The sequence below is a fragment of the Haplochromis burtoni genome, unplaced genomic scaffold (genome assembly GCF_018398535.1).
Source record: "Haplochromis burtoni strain Fernald_Lab_line unplaced genomic scaffold, NCSU_Asbu1 Contig_78, whole genome shotgun sequence".
NCBI lineage: Eukaryota > Metazoa > Chordata > Actinopteri > Cichliformes > Cichlidae > Haplochromis > Haplochromis burtoni.
Window position 1 is genome coordinate 1,209,649 of NW_024582439.1, and position 19,213 is coordinate 1,228,861.

A 19,213-nucleotide genomic window follows, 5' to 3' on the forward strand; every position below is an offset into this window, starting at 1 on the left:
GGTACCTCAGGATTGGCAGACCGGGGTGGTGGTTCCCATTTTTAAGAAGGGGGAGTATGGGGTGTCTGGCCTATGCTACGGGCCATTCGATCCTTATACAACCGTTGCAAGCGCTTGGGCCGCATAGCTGGCAATAAGTCGGACTCGTTCCTGGTGGGTGATGGGCTCCGCCAGGGCTGCCTTTTGTCACCACTTCTGTTCATAATTTTTATGGACAGAATTTCTAGGCTTAGCCAAGTGGCAGAAGACAGAAAAGGGTGGAGTGCCCACTCTGGGCCAGGTACGAGTTCTTGCCCCAAGTGGAAGAGTTTAAGTATCTCGGGTCTTGTTCACGAGTGAGGGGAGAAGGGAGATCGACAGTCGGATTGGTGCTGTGGCTGCAGTGATGCAGACGCTGTACCGGAGCGTCGTGGTGAAGAGAGAGCTGAGTGTAAAAGCAAAGCTCTCAATTTACCAGTTGATCTATGTCCCTATGCTCACCTATGGTCACGAGTTTAGTTTAGTGCAGTGTAGTTTATTTATTTATATAGCACATTTAGTTAAAACAGTGGTGTTGACCAAAGTGCTGTACAAACATACAAATTACACAATAAAATAACGAATATCAATTAACATCAATGCCAAATAACAAATAAATAAGTAAATAACTCTCATGCAGTATTAAAAGCCAATGAGTAGAAATGTGTTTTAAGACAGGATTGAAAATGATTGACGGTAGGAGTCTGTCTGATGTGGAGAGGCAAATCATTCCACAATTTAGGCGCCGCGACCGCAAACACAAGATCGCCTCTAAGAACCAGCCTTGACCTTGGTGTGGCCAAGAGAAAAAGATCGCCCAATCTAAGCGCTCTAGCTGTGGGTAGTGACCAAAAGAACAAGATCACGGATACAAGCGGCAGAAATGAGCTTTCTCCGAAGAGATAGGGTGAGAAGTTTGGCCATCCGGGAGGGGCTCAGAGTAGAGCTGTTGCTCCTCCACATTGAAAGGAGGCAGTGGAGGTGGTTCAGGAACCTGACAAGAATGCCTCCTGGCAACTCCTGCATGAGGTGTCCCGGGCATGTGCCACCAGGAGGAGGCCCTGGGACAGACCCAGGACACGCTGCAGAGATTATATCTGGCCTGGGAACGCCTTGGTGGAGAGGCAGGTCTGGGCGTCTCTGCTTAGACTGCTGCCCCTACGACCCGGAGAAGATGGATAAATGGATATATGAAGAAAACACAAATGCATAATAACTACACATTTGCTATTTATTCTTTTTATTTAACAAAAGGTGATGTTGAAAAAGAAGCTGCACACAAATGCAATAGATTAAAAAAAGATGTTGCTAAAACACTTTGAATTTATTCTTCATCTTTTTGAATTGATCAGTGTGGTGGTGTCACTTCTACAAACATTTGAGAAACAACTACAGTTACAGTGATAGGATGCCACCTGTGCAACAGGTCATGCTCCCAACTTTATGGGAACACTTTGGGAACGGTTGCTTCCTGTTCCAACTTGACTGGAAGGTCCATAAAGACACGGTGTTCGGTGTGGAAGAACTTGACTGGCCTGCACAGAGTTCTGACCTCAACCCAACATAAAGCCTTTGAGATGAATTAGGGGTGGGACTGTGAGGAAGGCCTTCTCGTCCAACATCGGTGTCTGACATCGGAACAACAGTCAAACATTCTCATGAACACACTCCTTGTTGTGAGGTGGAGACTTTAAAATATTTAAAAGATAAACTCACTGATTCTCTATAAACTAGCTCTTGAAAACATAGCAAAAACTGTTGCATTCTACTTTATACTGTAAGTACTCCACTTGTTTTCTCTTTGTTTTTATTGTTTTCCAGCTCTTCTCCACAAAAGGACGGAGTTTATTTGGATTGTGCCACAGGCAAAAATATAATTTAACTAACATGAAAAAAAAGTCTGTGCTTTTTAAATGATGGAAGAACACAAAAATTCTAAGCCTTTTAAAATGTAAACCAGAGAATAAGAAAAAAAAACACAGTAATCAAGAAAATTAAGAAAAAAAAATTGAGATATTTGATTGAAATCCATCCATTTTGTTCCACTTATCCAATTCAGGGTTGTGGGGCTGTTGGACCCTATCTCAGTTGTCCTTGGGCAAAGTACACACTGGAGAGGTCACCAATCTATCACAGGGTTAACACGGCGACACAAGCAACCATTCACACCTACAGCCAACCTAGAGTCCCCAGAGAGAACCCACGCAGGCACGGGGAGAACATGAAAGCTCCACTCAAAAAGACTCCCAGGACCTCCTTGCTGTGAGGCCATATTGCTAACACACCAACATACTCCCATGAATACATAATTAAATAAAATGAGCACATTTGTTCATAATATTAGAACATTTGCCTGAAGTAGAAAGAACAGTGGTCACTGAGAGATGCAACCATGTGTCTTTAAGCTAATAATAGTAAAATATAAGAAGGGGTAGCATAAAGAATAATACAATAGTGTAATAATACAATGCACAGCTTCTGAAGGTTAGAAATCATAATTAATATGGAGAGACAGATGGTGTTTGGAGCAATGCAGATATCCTACATCACAACATTTGGATGACGAGCGGCTCATTAATAATTCATTGCCTGTTGTTTGGAGGCTGGATGGCTTCTGCCTGTTGCTGCCACGCTGACTACAGCTTTGTCAGAGTGCTCTGTCAGCACTGACAGCTCGCCTTTTAAAGATACAGTTTGTGCAATTTAATCATTTTAAATGACAGCGTTTGAGAGTGTTTTTTGTGTGCGCAGATTGCGGATGTCACTCAGTGCTGCTGGTTTGGAGGCTGTGGAGAGCTGGACGGGATATTACCTTCTGCCTGATTGTTATATTTGAATTTTATATGTGAAGGTCAAATCAAATTGTTTCCACATGAAGAATACACATAAAGACTTTCTAAGCTTGTTATGAACAGAACAGCGTGCTGCAATAATACAAGACCTCAGTAAGCCATGGAGCATTAAATAAAATGTAATCTTTCTTATTGCAGTCATAATCTTTTTTTTTTTTGTTATTAAAATCTTTTTTTAATCTAATGATGCATATATTTTTGATTTACTACATTCGACAGTCTAGCCATTTGTTTTTCTGATATTTAGTCATGTCACATTAGAGTCAGAGTTTTTCCTGATGTTGACCATGACTCAAAAATCTCAGTATGAACCAGATCAGGGATTTAGAGACATGTTACACCCCTGTTAGTGTATGATTCTGAGCTCGAGTTACAAATCACCATCATCACTCCAACAGCTGAATCCTGCATCACCGGCATTGCAGTTAATACTGTTTTAACAACTTTATTTACTCAAAAGAAGGACACTTTATTCCCCTAAAATGCACAGCTATCTGTCTAAGGAGCTGGGATAGATCAGTAGGTAAAGTGGTTGCCCCATGATCGGAAGGTCAGGGGTTCAAATCCATTGAATGGCTACCCTGAGGTACCCCTGAGCAAGGTGCTATCTCTACACACTGCTCCCTGGGTGCTGCACTATTGAATAGTAATAATACACATTATTATTAATAAAGCAACACGTGTTCGTTACCTTTATAATGTGCGGCCCAATCATGGTTAGTACTATCACCGTCCATAGTTTTATCCCAGGTAAAATCCTCAGGCTGTTCGTTCCTTAACCCTTTAAACCCTGAACCATGAAATAATTTACAGAATATTATTATTATTATTTATTTAAATGGACTCTTTAGTGAATCTTCTGATGGAATAGAAATTTGCATATACGAGTTTTAATTTCATTTAATCTTGTAATATATTTATTTAAAATGTATCATGCAATTTATTTATATTTATTTATCATTCTTTTTTTGAGGGGGAGAGGGGTCACTGACGATGTAGACAACTCAAAAAGTCACAAAAACTCGTTTATCAAATATGACACTGGTTATTTTGATAAGTTGGACTCAGCTAATTTGGACTCAATAACTACTGGTGTAATGTACAGTAAACCTGTAAACCTGTATTTGAATTATTGATATATTTTGTTTCTTTTCTTTTTTGTGAAATCATAAAAAAATACATCTGAAATTGCTTGATTGCGTTACTAATCGTCTAAAACGTCGGGTTACAAAACATCTGCAGACTGCTGATGGGACCAAACCAGGGGGAAGAAAAGGAGGGTGAGCCGGAGAGAGTTGAAGATGTGGGGCGGTGGTGGTGATGGTGGTGAAGAGGTTGTCATGGTAACCACTTCTCCTGCTGCTGGGGGTGATGATGTAACACTGCCCATAGCTGGGTCTCTTTTCTTGTCCTTGTCCTCCCCACCTACGCTCTCACACATGCCTGCATGTGTGCGACGTGGAGGAGACACGCAGGGACAAAGCCAGTGTCCACTGACTCTACACGACCCATTAACACTAAACGGCCCCTTTGAGCTAAAACCTGCTGCAGCCTAATCTCTCTCTCTTTTTTTAATGAACAGATTACAGTTGCCTTTTCTGTCTTTTTCAGAACAACAGATGCTTGTAGTTTCAAAAGAATCCACTGCTCTTAAGATAAAACAGCCCTCTCCTCCCTTTGGTCTCCCATAATCGCTGCTCCCCGCCGTACAGATCACATCATCAAAGCTGCGTGTGTGTGCACTCCTTGCATCATTAGACGACAAAAGGTAGAAAACCTCCGCATGGCAGTTAAAAGGATGTTGTAGTAACCCACAGTGCAGCCGATGCAGAGGATGATTCCTGCCACTTGAGGGCGTCGATCAGCTGCTGTGCTCAAAGGCAAAGAACAAAAACAACAGCTGGATTAAGCACTTTATTCATAGAAATGTACCACAGGTTGGAAATATGCATCAGTCGAAAACAAGGCGTAAATAAGGATTAAGGTCATCCTTCAACATCTTCACAGGAACTAGTACGTGTGACATTTTGGCCCAAACACAAACCATCAACACAACCGCATTCATACATCTGTTTAAAAAGCACATCTGGGATTCAATTTGACATTTTCAATTATGTTTTGTTTTCTCTCATACATAAAAAAAAATCAGAACATTTTAATGTCTGCTGTATTTTTGTGCTCTGCTTTGTGATCTCATTCCCATCATTCACACCCAAAAGGCAGCAGTTTGTGATTGTCTTCATCTGTACAATAGCATAGTTTGAAGCCAGAGAGTTTGTTTTCTTCTTCTTCTTCAGGCTGCAGCTTCATATCTCTGGCTAAACAGAACCTCCACCACCTTGGGGTCAGCCAGGGTGGAGAGGTCCCCGAGGTCCTTGTCGTTGCGAGCAATCTGTCTGAGGATTCGCCTCATGATCTTTCCTGAAGTGGATGAGGACACGATGTTACACAGGAGACAAGTAGAGGAAGATGATGCCGATTTATAAAGGTGTTGGACTGTTACCTGAGCGAGTTTTTGGGAGCGCTGGGGCATTCTGGATGAAGTCTGGTGTAGCGATTGGTCCAATTTTTTCTCTCACTGAGAAGAGAATGTAGAAAATAGGAAAAAAAATCAATCAAAAAAAGAAACAAAAGGCTGTTTTTATTTTGGAGCATTTCCTTAGCTTTTTTCTCAATTGCATGCAAGTGGGGCGATCGTGGCTGTGGGGCGATCGTGGCTCAAGAGTTGGCAGTTCGTCTCGCCTCGGCTCCGACAGTCTCGGTCGTTGTGTCCTTGGGCAAGACACTTCACCCATTGCCTACTGGTGGTGGTCAGAGGGCCCGGTGGCGCCAATGTCCGGCAGCCTCGCCTCTGTCAGTGCGCCCCAGGGCAGCTGTGGCTACAATGTAGCTTGCCATCAGTGGGTGGATGACTGAATGTAGTGTAAAGTGCTTTGGGGTCCATAGGACTAAGTAAAGCACTATAAAAATACAGGCCATTTATCATATAATAAAATAACTTACCCTGTAACATAAACAGTTGGCTGTAAATGAACTGCATATGAACTTTCATATTTGGCTATTTCAAAGCCAAATAATAAAAGTATTAAAGTATGATGTTCTGTTGGTGCAGAAACAGGAAGCATAAAAAAGTTGGGGAAACTTATTTGAAAACCCATGTATTATACCCCCAAAGGGTATTTTTTTTGGTTTATTAACTGTTGTTAATTTTTCAAGAACATATGGAACATGCTTGAAAAATATGAAATTTTGCAGCATGTAGTTGACTTCGATGTCCTGAGTGATTTAGATACTATAATAAAGACACTTTAACCTTTTGACAAAAGTGTATCCCTTACTGTTGGTCTTTCTTGATAAAGAAGTAAAAATAAGAAGAAGAATTAGACCAGACAATATTTTTTTTCCACAACTGGGCAAGTTTTCTTAAGCTGTATTAATTTTCAGTCCTGCAAAAAACTGAGTACATCCTTACTGCTTCCATAGCAATTAAGTGGGTAAGTAGCATTTAATTACCATCTCATTGACCACCTCAATAAAACAAATTCACCCCAAGGCTAGCAAAAAAACCCAAAGAGCTGCATGTCAGAGAGTCCAGGCCTTGATTAATATGTCAAATGTTGAATGTCCTGACTGTACAGTTAGAAAAAGACTGAATAGGTATACCTTTGGTTAAGAGGAATAGCGGGAGAAAGCCTCTTCTATCAAAAAGAACATGAAAGAACAGCTTATGTTAGGAAAGTTGCATCTTAACAAATGTTCTTTGGACAAATGAAACCAAAGTGGAGATGTTTGTCCAAAGTGTACAAACCCCACATTGGGAAACAAAAAAAACACAGCACGAACACTTCGCACGAACTGTCAAGTGGAGATGATCTGGGCTGGTTTTGCAGTCACAGGACCTGGGCACCTTGCAGTTTCTTTATCCACCAAGAACTCTTTTTGTATATCAGGCCATCTGTCCAAAAGCTGAACACTTGGCTAAAATTGTCCAAGCACACCAGCAAATCCACAACAGAGTGGCTGAAAAAGAGAAGAATCAAGGTGCAAATATCGGGTCAAAGTCCAGACTTAAACCTGATTGAAAGGCTGTGGCGGGACCATAAGAGGGCAACAAACCTATCCAAACCTCAATGAACTGACACAACGCTGTAAAGAAGAGTGGGCCAGGGTTCTTCCCAAAGGTACGAGAGACTGATAAAGTCTTACAAAAAACAATTATGCCAAGTTACTGCACAGTTACTGCTTAGTTTTTCACAGGACTGAATCCAACAGAAGTTGTATTTGTATTTAATTTAACATTTTATTTTAGATCAAATGCAAAACAAGAGACCACTGATACACAAAGACGCATGAATTTTAGTGGACTTTAACCCTAATCAAAGGTCTCACCCAGTCTCTTGAGCTCATCCACCAGCGTGTGACTGAACTCCCTGCTGTCTTTGAGGGTGACAAAGCAGTAGAGGGACTCTCCCTTCACCTTGTGAGGTCGACTCACCACCGCAGCCTCCGCCACAGCCGCGTGCTCCGTCAAGGCCGCCTCAACCTCCGCTGTGCTCATCAGGTGGCCTGAGGGGGGGGGGGAAAGATATGCAAGGCCATTGCAGAGATGAATAGCACAATTTCCTGGAGAGGCTAATAAATAAAAATGTGCTGAGAATATTTAAAGTTATTTATGTCAATTAGATAACAGCCTTAAAATAAGTTCTGAGGGACAGCACCGTACCTGACACATTCAGCATGTCGTCTATTCTCCCTGTGATCCAGTAATAGCCGTCCTTATCTCGCCTGCAGCCTGAGAGAGGACAAAACAAAACTTTATATGGGGTCTCATGGTTCACTTTGGTGCTTTAGTGAGAAATTGTTCATGTTGAGAACTAAAACTCTATCCTGAGTAATATTCAGCCTGGGAGTGATAGCCAGCTAGGGCTGATTCTTGGATCTCACCATCTCCAGTCACATAAAAGCCTGGGAATTTCTTGAAGTAGGTATTTTCGAAGCGCTCATGGTTCTTGAACACAGTGCGCATTATTCCAGGCCACGGCCTCCTAAATACCTGAAAGAGAGGTGTTATTGCCATTGCTATTTTGAAATTTTATTTGCATCCATACACTGAAGAGTTCAACAACAAAAAAATTAATTTCTTCTAATTTTTTATATAATTATTTAAACTATTTTTAAATAAAATAAACGTCACATCCAGGAAAAATACTTCCAGAAAGCTTAAGAAGGTGAAGAATGTAAATGAAAATGTAAAAAATCTAAAAGTATTTGATTACATTTAGATAATAAACATGCTGCTGGTTCATTGGCCAACATTAACAGTGAAACATCGTTTTCGTCTTCCTCTCCTCTTTACCACACATGTATTCGTTGTTGCTCGATACGATCACTGTGACAGAGAGAAATGAGGCTGCGTTGAATTGAAACTTACCAGATAACCCTCAGCTTCACCTTCCAGCTCCTCTCCGTGCTCGTTGAGGATGGTCGGCTCCACCCCAAAGAAAGGGAAAGTCTGAAATATGAGTTTTGGATTTAATGTGAGATAACTGTTTTGTTTCATTTAATAACTCCCCTGCAGCTGCAGCGTTTCTTCCAGATCATTATCTGGATCATAATAAGGAGAACCAGGCTGCATTTCCTGCCCTGCTTTTGTTAAATCATGCTCGCCATTTTCATGCGCACAGGGAAAAACCCTTGCATACCAGCACAACTTGAACTAATGACAGTCCTCACATGCAGGTATGTTTTAGATTTAGAAATGTCAGCGTGGAAGAACTGTTATCACTTACAGCAGAGCCTGGTTTCAGCGGTGTAGCAGCAGGTAGAGGAGTCAAGACATGACCTCCCTAAGGAGAAAACAAACATAAAACATCACAGCAACAAAGAGGTAATAAAGCAAAACATTTGATATGCCTTGTAAGAATATAATCAATCAGTGGTGTATCTATGGGTGGGCTGGGATGCCTGTTGCCCACCTATGAAAAAGAAAGCAAGCAAAAAAAAAAACAATCCCAGTCATGGCTTTTTTTTAAATGTCATTGATTATCAAAAGGACTACTTTCCTATTGGGCATTTTAAAGGTTTTAGCATATGCTCACTACAATTCAATTAAAATGATTAATACCTTTAATTCTTCTACTACTACAAGACTTTATATACTGTAGTTTAACTGCTGTATTTCAATATTGTGGGAGCAGTGTTTTTCTCTTATGTTACTTCCATGTTCGTTTCCAAATATTTTATTCAATTTTATTTATATAGCAGCAAACCACAACAGCAGTCACCTCAAGGTGCTTTATATCGTAAAGTAAAGACCTTACAGTGATATAAAGGAAAACCCCAACATTCAAATGATCTGCTACAAGTAAGCACTTGGCGACAGTGGAAAGGAAAAAATCCCATTTAACAGGAAGAATATGTGACTGGTTTGGGAAAATCCCGCATTGAGGTACTATATATTTTTATCGTTTTATCCCTATTGACGCATACCTAGCATCATCTTAGAATCTAAACACCTACACAGCCTGAGAAGAGCTATCCCAGCTCATCATACAAAAGTTGTTTCAGACCCTGCAGTTCTTCTGAAGCGATACGCCTGAGTACGACTTCCTAATAACACCTCTGTAGTCAGTTTGTTGTCTCTTACCGTTTCTGTTTGCCAGAAGGTATCAACGATGGGACATCTGCTTTGACCAACCACTTCATAGTACCACTGCCACGCCTCTGGGTTGATGGGTTCACCCACAGTACCCAGAATTCTCAGGCTGGAGAGGTCATACCTGACAAATCAAAAGATTTCCCTGAGATCACATCATTGAGTGGTATTTATCATGCTCTTTGTAGCTCAAAGTCTAAACTTCCTTACTGACAACAAAGAAGGAAACAATCTCACCTTCAAACTACAACTTCAGTGCTCTATGTTGTTTTAGCCTTACCATAATGTTGATACTGTGCTCTGTTTAAATAGTGAATTAAAATCTGACTTCGGTGAGACTTTGCATTTTTAAGCTTTCATAGCTGATAATTTTAATTTTTCATAATTGTCTATAATGACTCATTTTTTGCATGTATTGTTGAGAATGTTTGTCTAAGTAAGATTATTTTAAATTCTCTTGACAAATAGACTATTATTTGATTATGCTAAATATTTTCTATCTACAGTTCTACCAAACTTGTAATTAGTGATTTGGAATATTTCTTTTTGTCGCTACTGTGCCAACACTGTGCTCCAATTAATTATTAATTTTGAAAAATATTCTTATTAGTGCTGAGAGCTAGATGAGAGGATTGACCCTCCCTTCTATACTCAAATATGCAGCTCCAGTAACTAGAAGGTTAGCTTAGCTTCACACAAAGACTGAAAGCAACTCCTAAGCTATGCTAACTGGCTGCAAAGCTAGCATAGACATTAATCCTTATTAATGTAAACATAGTATATTAACAAACACGATTTCAAATATTAGTACATATGTTAACTCTCATGAACTAAACAAAATAAATTAAGCCTTTATTTTATCACTACTTAGTAAATATTAAAAATGTGCTCATACTAATGCTTGGCTAATAGAGTAGTAGTTAAGGCATTAGCTTAGCAAGCAAAAGGTCGCTAGTGGGATTCCACTTGTGGGCATCAGGAATAAAATTGCCAAATTAAATGTGGTGGTACCTATTGTGGGAACTCTTTGTGACAAGGCAGCAGCTGAAAGTATCACATAGTTAATATTAATAATATGATAAATTAATAATCTGAAAGAGGTCTTTTGTTGCCAATGCTTACAATAAGTACTTGGCTAAGATGTTAAACTTAGCTTTAACTTAGTACAAATATGACAGTCTATCAATAGTCAGATTAAAGCCCTTAAAGTTTTTGTCATACTACTCAAGTTAGATTTGCTTAGTTAAAATATTTCGTTAAAATAAACCATTTGTTTGTTGTTTGTCTCTTTGTTCAGAGAAAGAAAAATCTATTTAAACACTCAGTGTCTTCTGTTTTTATCCTGTAGTTTATAAGAAGAGGTTTCAATTGTTCCCATATTGGGTCATAGCTCTAAATCTGAAAACAAACTAACCAAATTGTTATTTAAGAAGTGAGCAAGTTGACGGAGGTCTTTCCAAATCAAGAGAGGCACCACATCAACTGCACCACTTCCCCAGTAAAACTGTGACCTTAAAGCCAAAATATCTTGGAGCTAACGCTGTTTGTAATTATTTATTTATTGCAGCAGATGATGTGTCCACATACTTCTGTAGTGGCTCTCGTCCATACTTCATCAGCAGGCGGATGGCTGTAGGAGCTGTATAAAACTTGGTCACTTTGTACTTCTCAATTACTTCCCAGAACCGGCCAACATGGGGGTGAACAGGGATACCTTCAAACTGCAAAAACATGCAGACACATGCACACGGAGGTTTGGTTTTCCATTTTTTGTTTAATGTTCTATACATGTGACACCTTGCTGATTTGACTCACTAGGACGCTCGTAGCACCGTTTGCAAGTGGACCGTAGGTGATGTAGGAGTGTCCGGTGATCCAGCCAATGTCGGCTGTACACCAGTACACATCATCGTGGTGATGATCAAAAACATACTTGAAGGTCATCGACGTGTAGAGCAGATATCCAGCAACAGTGTGGAGAACACCCTGTTTCAAGTGAGCAAAAAATAGGTCAACAAGGAGACAGAAGACAGCAAAAATAAGGGATCTGTTAATGCTGGCAGAGGAGATGTGTATGGAGGTGTGTTTCTGTGTGCATATTAGTCAAGTTCTGTTTACACGCTCTCATAGTGGGAAAGCGAATTCTTGTTTGGAATAAAAAACAAGTGCCCATAAGGTAAACCATAACATTTTAAAGTTAAAGTTTATGTCTTGAGTGAAAGAAACATGTCTGTGTAAAAGAAAAATCCATAAATTCTGTGTTTTCTATAACAACACACGCACCCACACACACACAAATAGAATACACAAATACAACAGTGGAGCTTGCAGATAACTTTCAAGGATTACATTTGTGCCTCTCAGCAACAGAAAACCATTAATTCTCACTATTTCATGGCAGATTATGTAAACGCTGGCCCGGTTAAAGTCATTATAGGCTTTTCATAGTAATAAATAGATGCTGCGATTTGTGTAAATGATAAGATTTCCCTCATGCCTCTTGCTGTGTTTGTGGAAAAAAACTCGCCTGCATGTGAACGTCTGCCTCACCTTGGGTTTGCCGGTGGAGCCGCTGGTGTAGAGAATAAAGAGCGGGTCCTCTGCATCCAGCCACTCAGGCTCACACTCCTCAGAGGAGTCCCTCATGGCCTCATCCCACCAAACATCACACTGTGAGTCCCAGGGGGTCTGAATGCACCACAACAGGAGGGAACAAATCAAACTCATAAACCGGATCATTACAGCTGCTTGCCAAGCACACCAGCAGGAGTGCAACATGCCAATTTCAACTCTAATTTAGAATGCCCTGAGGAGCTAAAGGCTAAATATTTGGAAAAATATGACAGAACCATTTTTTTGGTTCTGAAATATATTTCCCCCCCCTGTAGTTATTCAAATAAAGACATAAATATGTCTATAGAATCGTTTTACAATGTGACAAATATGTGTTTGTCACTGTGTGTTCATTTTTCGAGCTGACGAACCTGTAGTTTGTTGCATGCACCTCCACTTTTTGTCTTCAGTGCATGGTGCTTGATGACGAGGCATTTGGTGACACTAGCTGACCCTCTAAAAGAGAAAAAAAAGAAAAGCAGTGAAAGGTAGTAAAAGCATAAAGTCTTTGCCTAATGGATACTGAGTGCATGCATGCTGCTCTGCTTTCCAAGGATTTGCAAATACTGGATTGGGGTCACATCTTGGTTCTTGTAGGTCGAGCGCCTGAAGTCCCATGAGATGAAATATTTTGTCATGTGTCCACAAGTTATTTATCCAAAAAAAAGTTTCTTTTTGGAAGTGATTACTGCTGTTTGCTCCTTGTAGACTTAACACAGTTCTTTCCTATATTAGGTCACTGTGAACAGCACAAATCTTGTATGTATACTTTGTGCACAAGATTAAAAAGCATACATTATATAATTTCAGGGGATCCATAGATGGGGGACCCACATACACATAAACGTTCCTGAGCTTTATGTTTTTTTCTCATGTTTCTCAACTCTGTATTAGTATCACCATAACAGTAACTTAAGTAAATAAAGTAAATACTGTGATTTGATGGTAATTATAACAGGGGTTAGGGTTGGTATGAAAATTTGACATAAAATGATTTTTTTCACATATGGCCTCAAAGTTACCTCTAACCACATCTGTACCCCAGATACTCCCATAATCCTTCCCAGCATGCTTTGCTTCTCAGCTAACATTCCTCGTAGTCATGTTGCTATAGCAGATGAGCAGCTTGGGCTTCCCTGATAAAGGTGCTCCATGTTGCCCGGCAACCTCGTTAATGTAAAAGCCTTGCTGTATGATTCTTTAACATCTCTGATATCAGCTGACTGCTCTGTGTGTGTGCGTCTGTGTGTGCAATGACTCATATTCCAGGGGCTGACTTCCATTACCAGTTGCAGCCAGTGTAAATAAGGGTGGTTACTGAAATCTGGGAAAGTGTAGGCTTTGTAAGCAGGAGCTACCTTCCCCGGCACTTCTCCAGAGCCTCGGTTGCAATCTGCTTCAGGTTGATCAGTTTCTCTCCCCTGTAAACACCATCTGACAGGAGACAGAGGGAGGAACAGGTAGAGGCAGAGAGCTATGATGAAGAAGTAAAAGTAAACAGCAGGGAATCATCTTTGCAGCTTCTGGCAAAACAAAACATCTCATTGTGATGCTGCCATTTGGCACACGTGTTTTAAACAGACACATTAGGAGCTACTGAATGAGTGAGGACCACAAAAGAACAATGTACACATCAAGCACAGTTAATCAGTGTTTAGAATAGAGATTGGTGGTTTTTGTTTTTGATTGTTTTTAATTTTGTGCTGAGTCCTACTTTTAAAACCAAAAACAAAGCTATGTTTGTTCCTTTGTATATCTTCATATAACCAGATAGTGAAACTCTTAACATCAAGAGCTTCTTTTGCAGGAATATCTTGGATTAACTTGGGCAGCATTAACCTAACATGTTCTGTTTGACACATCAGAGCTCACAGAGAAAACTCAAACAGAAAGGCCCTGCAAAGGCGTAAACTTAAGATTGTCTTGCAGAGTGGTAACAGTGCTTACTAGTCAGCTACATCGTAATCTGAGGTGTGCAAATGGATAAAATGTACAGTTTATCCTTCTGCCACACCTTGGGAAACGCAGGGACAGGACAAACACTTGGCTGCCTGAAGACCTACCTGCTGTCACCAGTACACTACTCTGGGCATCCACAATCCTTTCACACAGAGACTCACAGGAGAAACCTGCAAACTGAACATGCAAAGAGAAAAACAGAGGACGTTAGATAACAGAAACAATCATTTCAGGAGCATTTGCACGATTTTTTTTTTAAAGAAAGCACTTTTGAATTCTTGTTTTTTTCTCTAGTGAGAATAGGGACCAGGTGAAAGAGCAACTGGAGAGGAGGAGGTGAAGAAGCCAGGAGTAGATGCAGTAAAGCTGGATGAGTTTATATACCTGGGCTGCTTTGAATCGGATCATCCGAAGCACAATGGAGGTGAAGAAAAGAGTGCAGGCAGGATGGAGACGGGTTGTTACAGAGTAAAAGAGAAAGTTTAAAGATGGTAGTAAAGCCTGCTATGATATATGCTTTGAAGATGGGGGCATTGACAAAAACACATGAGGGATAGAGGATATATTGGATAAAAAGGATGCTGAAGATGAAGCTACCAGGCATTAAGAAAAGAGGAAGATCAAAGAAGAGGGCCATGGGTGTAGTGAGAGAAAACATGGAGGCAGATGATCCACTTTGGCAACCCCTAAATGGAGACCAAACGAAGAAGAATTCCTGGTTTTACCTCCAAATAAAGTTGTTTTGATAATCTTAATGAAGAACTGGCTAAATAACTACATTTTAAGGCACTTGCGGCAGGTGTAAATAAGGTTTTTACACAAAATCATCCAACCAACATAGAGCAACATTTAATGTATATTTGGAGCTGTGTTTGTAGCAATTCACTCACACTGACTGTAGCGTCGTGTTTCAGCTATACCAGATCTTGAGGGAAATAACTGACTCTTGATCTGCCAAATTCTCCACTTTAATGCCTATCAGCTACTCAATAACTGTGTATGTTGCCTGTTTGGGACTGACTAGGTAGCAAAGGATGGCTGCTGAGAGAGTTTTTTTTGCAACTTGTTTCAATATAGCAGCTTTAAATGCTTTTTATTTAGTGTGTGTACGTTATTTTAACTAACATGAGAAATAAATCACAATTATTAGGAAACATCATTTACAAATTTAAAACTGAGTCAGAACCCTTGAGTCAGACTAGCAGATGTTGCTGAGTACTGAGCCAACATATTCCTTTTTTTTTAAAGGCTGGAAGTTGTAAGGAGTGTGGAGCCTTCTAAAATCCTAAACTAAGCTGTTATGTCTCTGATATAACACCGTGATGGAGCATGCTGCTCCTTCTCATCATCATTTACAGATTTAGAAACCTTGTTGAATTTTACATAACAAAGCAGACAGACATTAACTGCTCTTTTCTATGACTGTCATTCACATAGAATCCAGACAGCAGGTCTGGATATCTGGACAAGGTTAATGGTTCACAGAGCATAAAGTTTCAGTGTTGATGAAGCATTATGAATCAGGTCACTAAGGATTCTGGACTCAGCAAAATGTCACTGCATGATTGGCATTGGCTCTCCTGCAAGTTTCCATGGACCAATCCTTTTTGCTCATTCATGATTAATATTAGCAGTCACGGGATAATCTAAAAGGCTGGCGCTGTCCCAAAGATTGTTATGTTGCCATGCCAAGTGTTGTTCCTGTCGAAAGTAAATTAATCAGATCAAAACTGAGAGTTGGACGATATACAACAATGACTAAGCAAAGACAAGGTCACTTATATCTAACTCTGCCAGCCTTTGCGAGTTATAAAAAGCGCCCACTTTGGAGTCACATTCTAGAGTTATTTTAAGCAGAGCTACTAACCTTTGCATGGAAGAGTAAGGTTAAATATCTAAAAGAGTGTTGGCTTGCTTGCAGAATTGCAGTGACTCTAGTGCCTTCTCAAACTGGAAACAGCCAGCAACTGTCTGACCTATATACTAAGTGCAGGTGCTGCTGGTGCTGTGTTCATGTAGAAGACAGCTGATAAACTACTCGAGCAGGGCAGTCTGCACTAACAGCAGCAACAGCTCGGGTTCAGACAATGTTTTCTTGTGGAAATCAGAGCAGCAAGAACCAGCAGCCTACTTCCTGACAGTCTGCAAAAATGCACCATGCAGATGGCACATATGATATTAGAGAATGCTGGACAGGAAAAAAAGAGACTTTTCAGTTTTGTAAAATTGTTGCATATGGTGCATAGTCATAATAGTGCTTACCACAATAGAGTGAACAGCACCTATCCTGGCACAGGCCAGCATTGTGTACACAAGCTCTGGGATCATCGGTAGGTAGATAGACACTCTGTCTCCCTTTTTCACACCTTAATAAAAATATATATACATATAAAACAAGTTACTACCACTCTATCTCTGAAACTAAGTTTGTCAGCAAAATCTGTAAAGCTATACTTATGTATTATAATCATGGACTAAATAATTATGGACTAATCATGGACATGACCATAAGCTCAGGTTCTCACCCATTTGCTTCAGCACGTTAGCACAGCGGCAGACATGGCTCAGCAGCTGGCTGTAGGTGATGGCCATTTGATGATCAGGTGAGTTTCCCTCCCTGATAAGACAGCACACAAGAGAGAAACTTTCAAATGTATAAATGTATTACAAAACCTGTCTGTGATTCTACAGAGGTCTCTTCGTCTGTTTTGGTAAACAATTGCACACAAAAGTACTTTCCCACTTTCCCCAACAGTGTTGTCCGGTGAGTTCTTTGAGTTCACAGTAGAGATAGCCTGTTCCTGTTTTTGCTAAGTCTATATTAGGCTTGGATGTTTGTCAGGATAGTTATTTGGAAAACAATTTGGCACACTTGAAGGGGCAGCAGAAAGCATGGTACCAAGCCAAATGGGAATGATGAAATAAATGACTGCACAGATGAAATTCTGCAACTGAGAAATGACTTCAAGATGTGATAGCAAATGTTGTAACTCAGCTCTATGTGAAATAGCCTGCATATATGTTGTCAAAGTCTTTATTTATTTTTGGGAAAATGTACAGCAGAGCAAACCAAATTCAGACATGGCGTTCCGCAGGGGTCGATCATGAGACCTCTTTAATTCCAACATTTATATGACTCCACTTGCCAAAATATGAGATAATCAAAATTTCCCATATTTAATCTATACCAATCTATACAAATACTATAGAAGCAGATTGCTTTTCATATGTGTTTATTTTTGATTTGTCACTTAAACTTCTTTCACGGCCCCAGATTTTTGTTGAAATGGCACTCTTTGCAGCATTTTTGCTGTTCTATTTAAAAAAAAAAAAAAAAATTTGCATTCTTCTACCAGTTTAGACAGTTGTTCAAATTATACTTGGACAAAGCGTGAGCTAAAGTCCCATGAGTGATCGACTGTTGCTCAAAACAAACCATGTGGAAATTGATAACTTGTCACCACAGCTGATAGTTATAGTTTCCTTACAGAGTGTACTAAAATAGTCACGGCAAACACGTGAGCAGGTATATCATACAAGTGCTTTGTTTTAGTGTAAATAGCATTAATGCTCTCCTACAGGTGATTTCCAGTATGCCAAGTTCCACTGAACCCTTACATTGCTCAGCGTGCAGAACAACCTTCCTGCTTGCTAAGCTTAAACAGCTGACAGAGCAAATAATAACTGTCATAATATAATAGTAAAACATCATAAAGTAGAGGCTTTATTGTAATATGACAAGGGCGTGGGGTCATCAGCACGCAACTGCAGGTTCAAATCATTTAAATGACTTAAAATTTAAAGCTATAATAAGTTTTAAAATGTAATGTGTGTACATTCATCTATCAAGTGAAGTTAGTTGCTCTAGTTAGACTTTTTGTAGTTGATTAATCAAATAGAAATAGATTTTTGTATTATAAAACAATAAGAAATTGTTGGACAGATAGTGTATAAAATCTGTAAATTTTTATCTTCTGCTTCTGACAGGAAGAAGAAGCACTGCTGTAGTGATGTGCGCTGCCTGTGGTTTGTTTTGGTGTTCTGGGGTCAGCACAGGGGACACAGCAGTTGTTTTTGACTGGAATACTTAGCATAACTCCAGGCAGCATTTCCCATCATAGCTATTATTTCCTCTGGGGGCATGCTGGTGCTTACCAGTAATAGGCAACCTTTTCACCAAGGCTCCCCTCCCTCACATGTCTGTCCAAGACATTATAGCACATGTTGGTTTTGGCTCCCTCCATGTATTTCACATAAACGCTCCCTTTCGTCACATCGAAGTTGTATTGCAGCATCGGTGCTGTTGCAGGCTTCTTCCAGAAGAACTCATCAGCAACCTCTTTCCAGAAAGCTAAAACAGAGGATACCTTTTATCAGTGTTATGGGATGCAGATGAGGCAGATTAGCACAAAGAGATACTGTATGCAGACAGGCTCAAAGAGATATGAATGGCAAAGAAGCGCTGCAAGCGCTGCACTAAAAATACAGACAAGTTTGACCTACCTTCTGGATTCTCCAGAGACTTTTGGTACAATGCCAGATATGAGTTAAAGTCAGGCACATGAGCATCCTTCTGCAGGTCATTAAGAGGGTAGTACATTTTGTCCTGAGACTCAGGAACAACCATTTTGGAAGTACAGATGCAGACAGGCCTATATCATTGGAGAGTGAGTCTGAAAATGGTATAATCTGAGTCCCTGCTGGTCTGTCTGAATCCTCCTGGGTGAGGTAAGAACACTACAAGGCCTGTACTGAACCAACACAATTCAGCATGCAGAAAGACCCACCCCTAATCCCTGATCTGCAGGCTCTGGCTCAGTCTGCTTAGAGTCAGGGCAGCCAATCAGCTCATGGAGTGCAGCACTCCCACTTTTTCATTGGATGAGCCATCCCTGGCCTGCTGATCACATTATGTTTCTAAGCAAGTGGGTGGTGGAGGAGGACAAGGAGGCGTCTACCCCCAGCAGGATAAATGCTGGGGATTCAGGCAAACATTTGTTTGAAGGGAGGAGGCTGATGGGTGATGTTGGTGAAAAGAAGAAAATAATAATAATAGAGAGGTATGCAACAATTATTCACTTTCAGAGTAAACAAACAAACCCTGCCCAATCCCCAA

General features: G+C 40.2%; 1 protein-coding gene across 1 annotated transcript; it reads right to left on the reverse strand.

Moving 5' to 3' along the window:
• Positions 1-4,771: 4,771 nt before the first annotated feature.
• Positions 4,772-18,894, reverse strand: acss2l (acyl-CoA synthetase short chain family member 2 like). The gene is made up of 18 exons (XM_005924591.2): positions 18,601-18,894; positions 18,253-18,448; positions 16,623-16,714; positions 16,360-16,463; positions 14,202-14,274; positions 13,497-13,572; positions 12,510-12,594; positions 12,076-12,213; positions 11,341-11,511; positions 11,113-11,246; positions 9,517-9,649; positions 8,660-8,716; positions 8,302-8,382; positions 7,815-7,923; positions 7,594-7,662; positions 7,260-7,436; positions 5,374-5,448; positions 4,772-5,291 (listed from the first exon to the last, which is right to left on the reverse strand). Exons 1-18 carry the CDS (start codon positions 18,722-18,724, stop codon positions 5,164-5,166), a joined length of 2,022 nt encoding a protein of 673 aa, XP_005924653.1. The 5' UTR covers positions 18,725-18,894; the 3' UTR covers positions 4,772-5,163.
• Positions 18,895-19,213: the final 319 nt, after the last annotated feature.

Excerpts from the sequence above, each read along its gene's own strand:
- acss2l (XM_005924591.2), bottom strand. The coding sequence starts at position 18,724 with ATGGTTGTTCCTGAGTCTCAGGACAAAATGTACTACCCTCTTAATGAC. Across the intron at positions 18,449-18,600 it reads GTCTCTGGAGAATCCAGAAG|CTTTCTGGAAAGAGGTTGCT; the intron begins GTAGGTCAAACT and ends CCTCTGTTTTAG. Across the intron at positions 5,292-5,373 it reads GCTCCCAAAAACTCGCTCAG|GAAAGATCATGAGGCGAATC; the intron begins GTAACAGTCCAA and ends CATCCACTTCAG.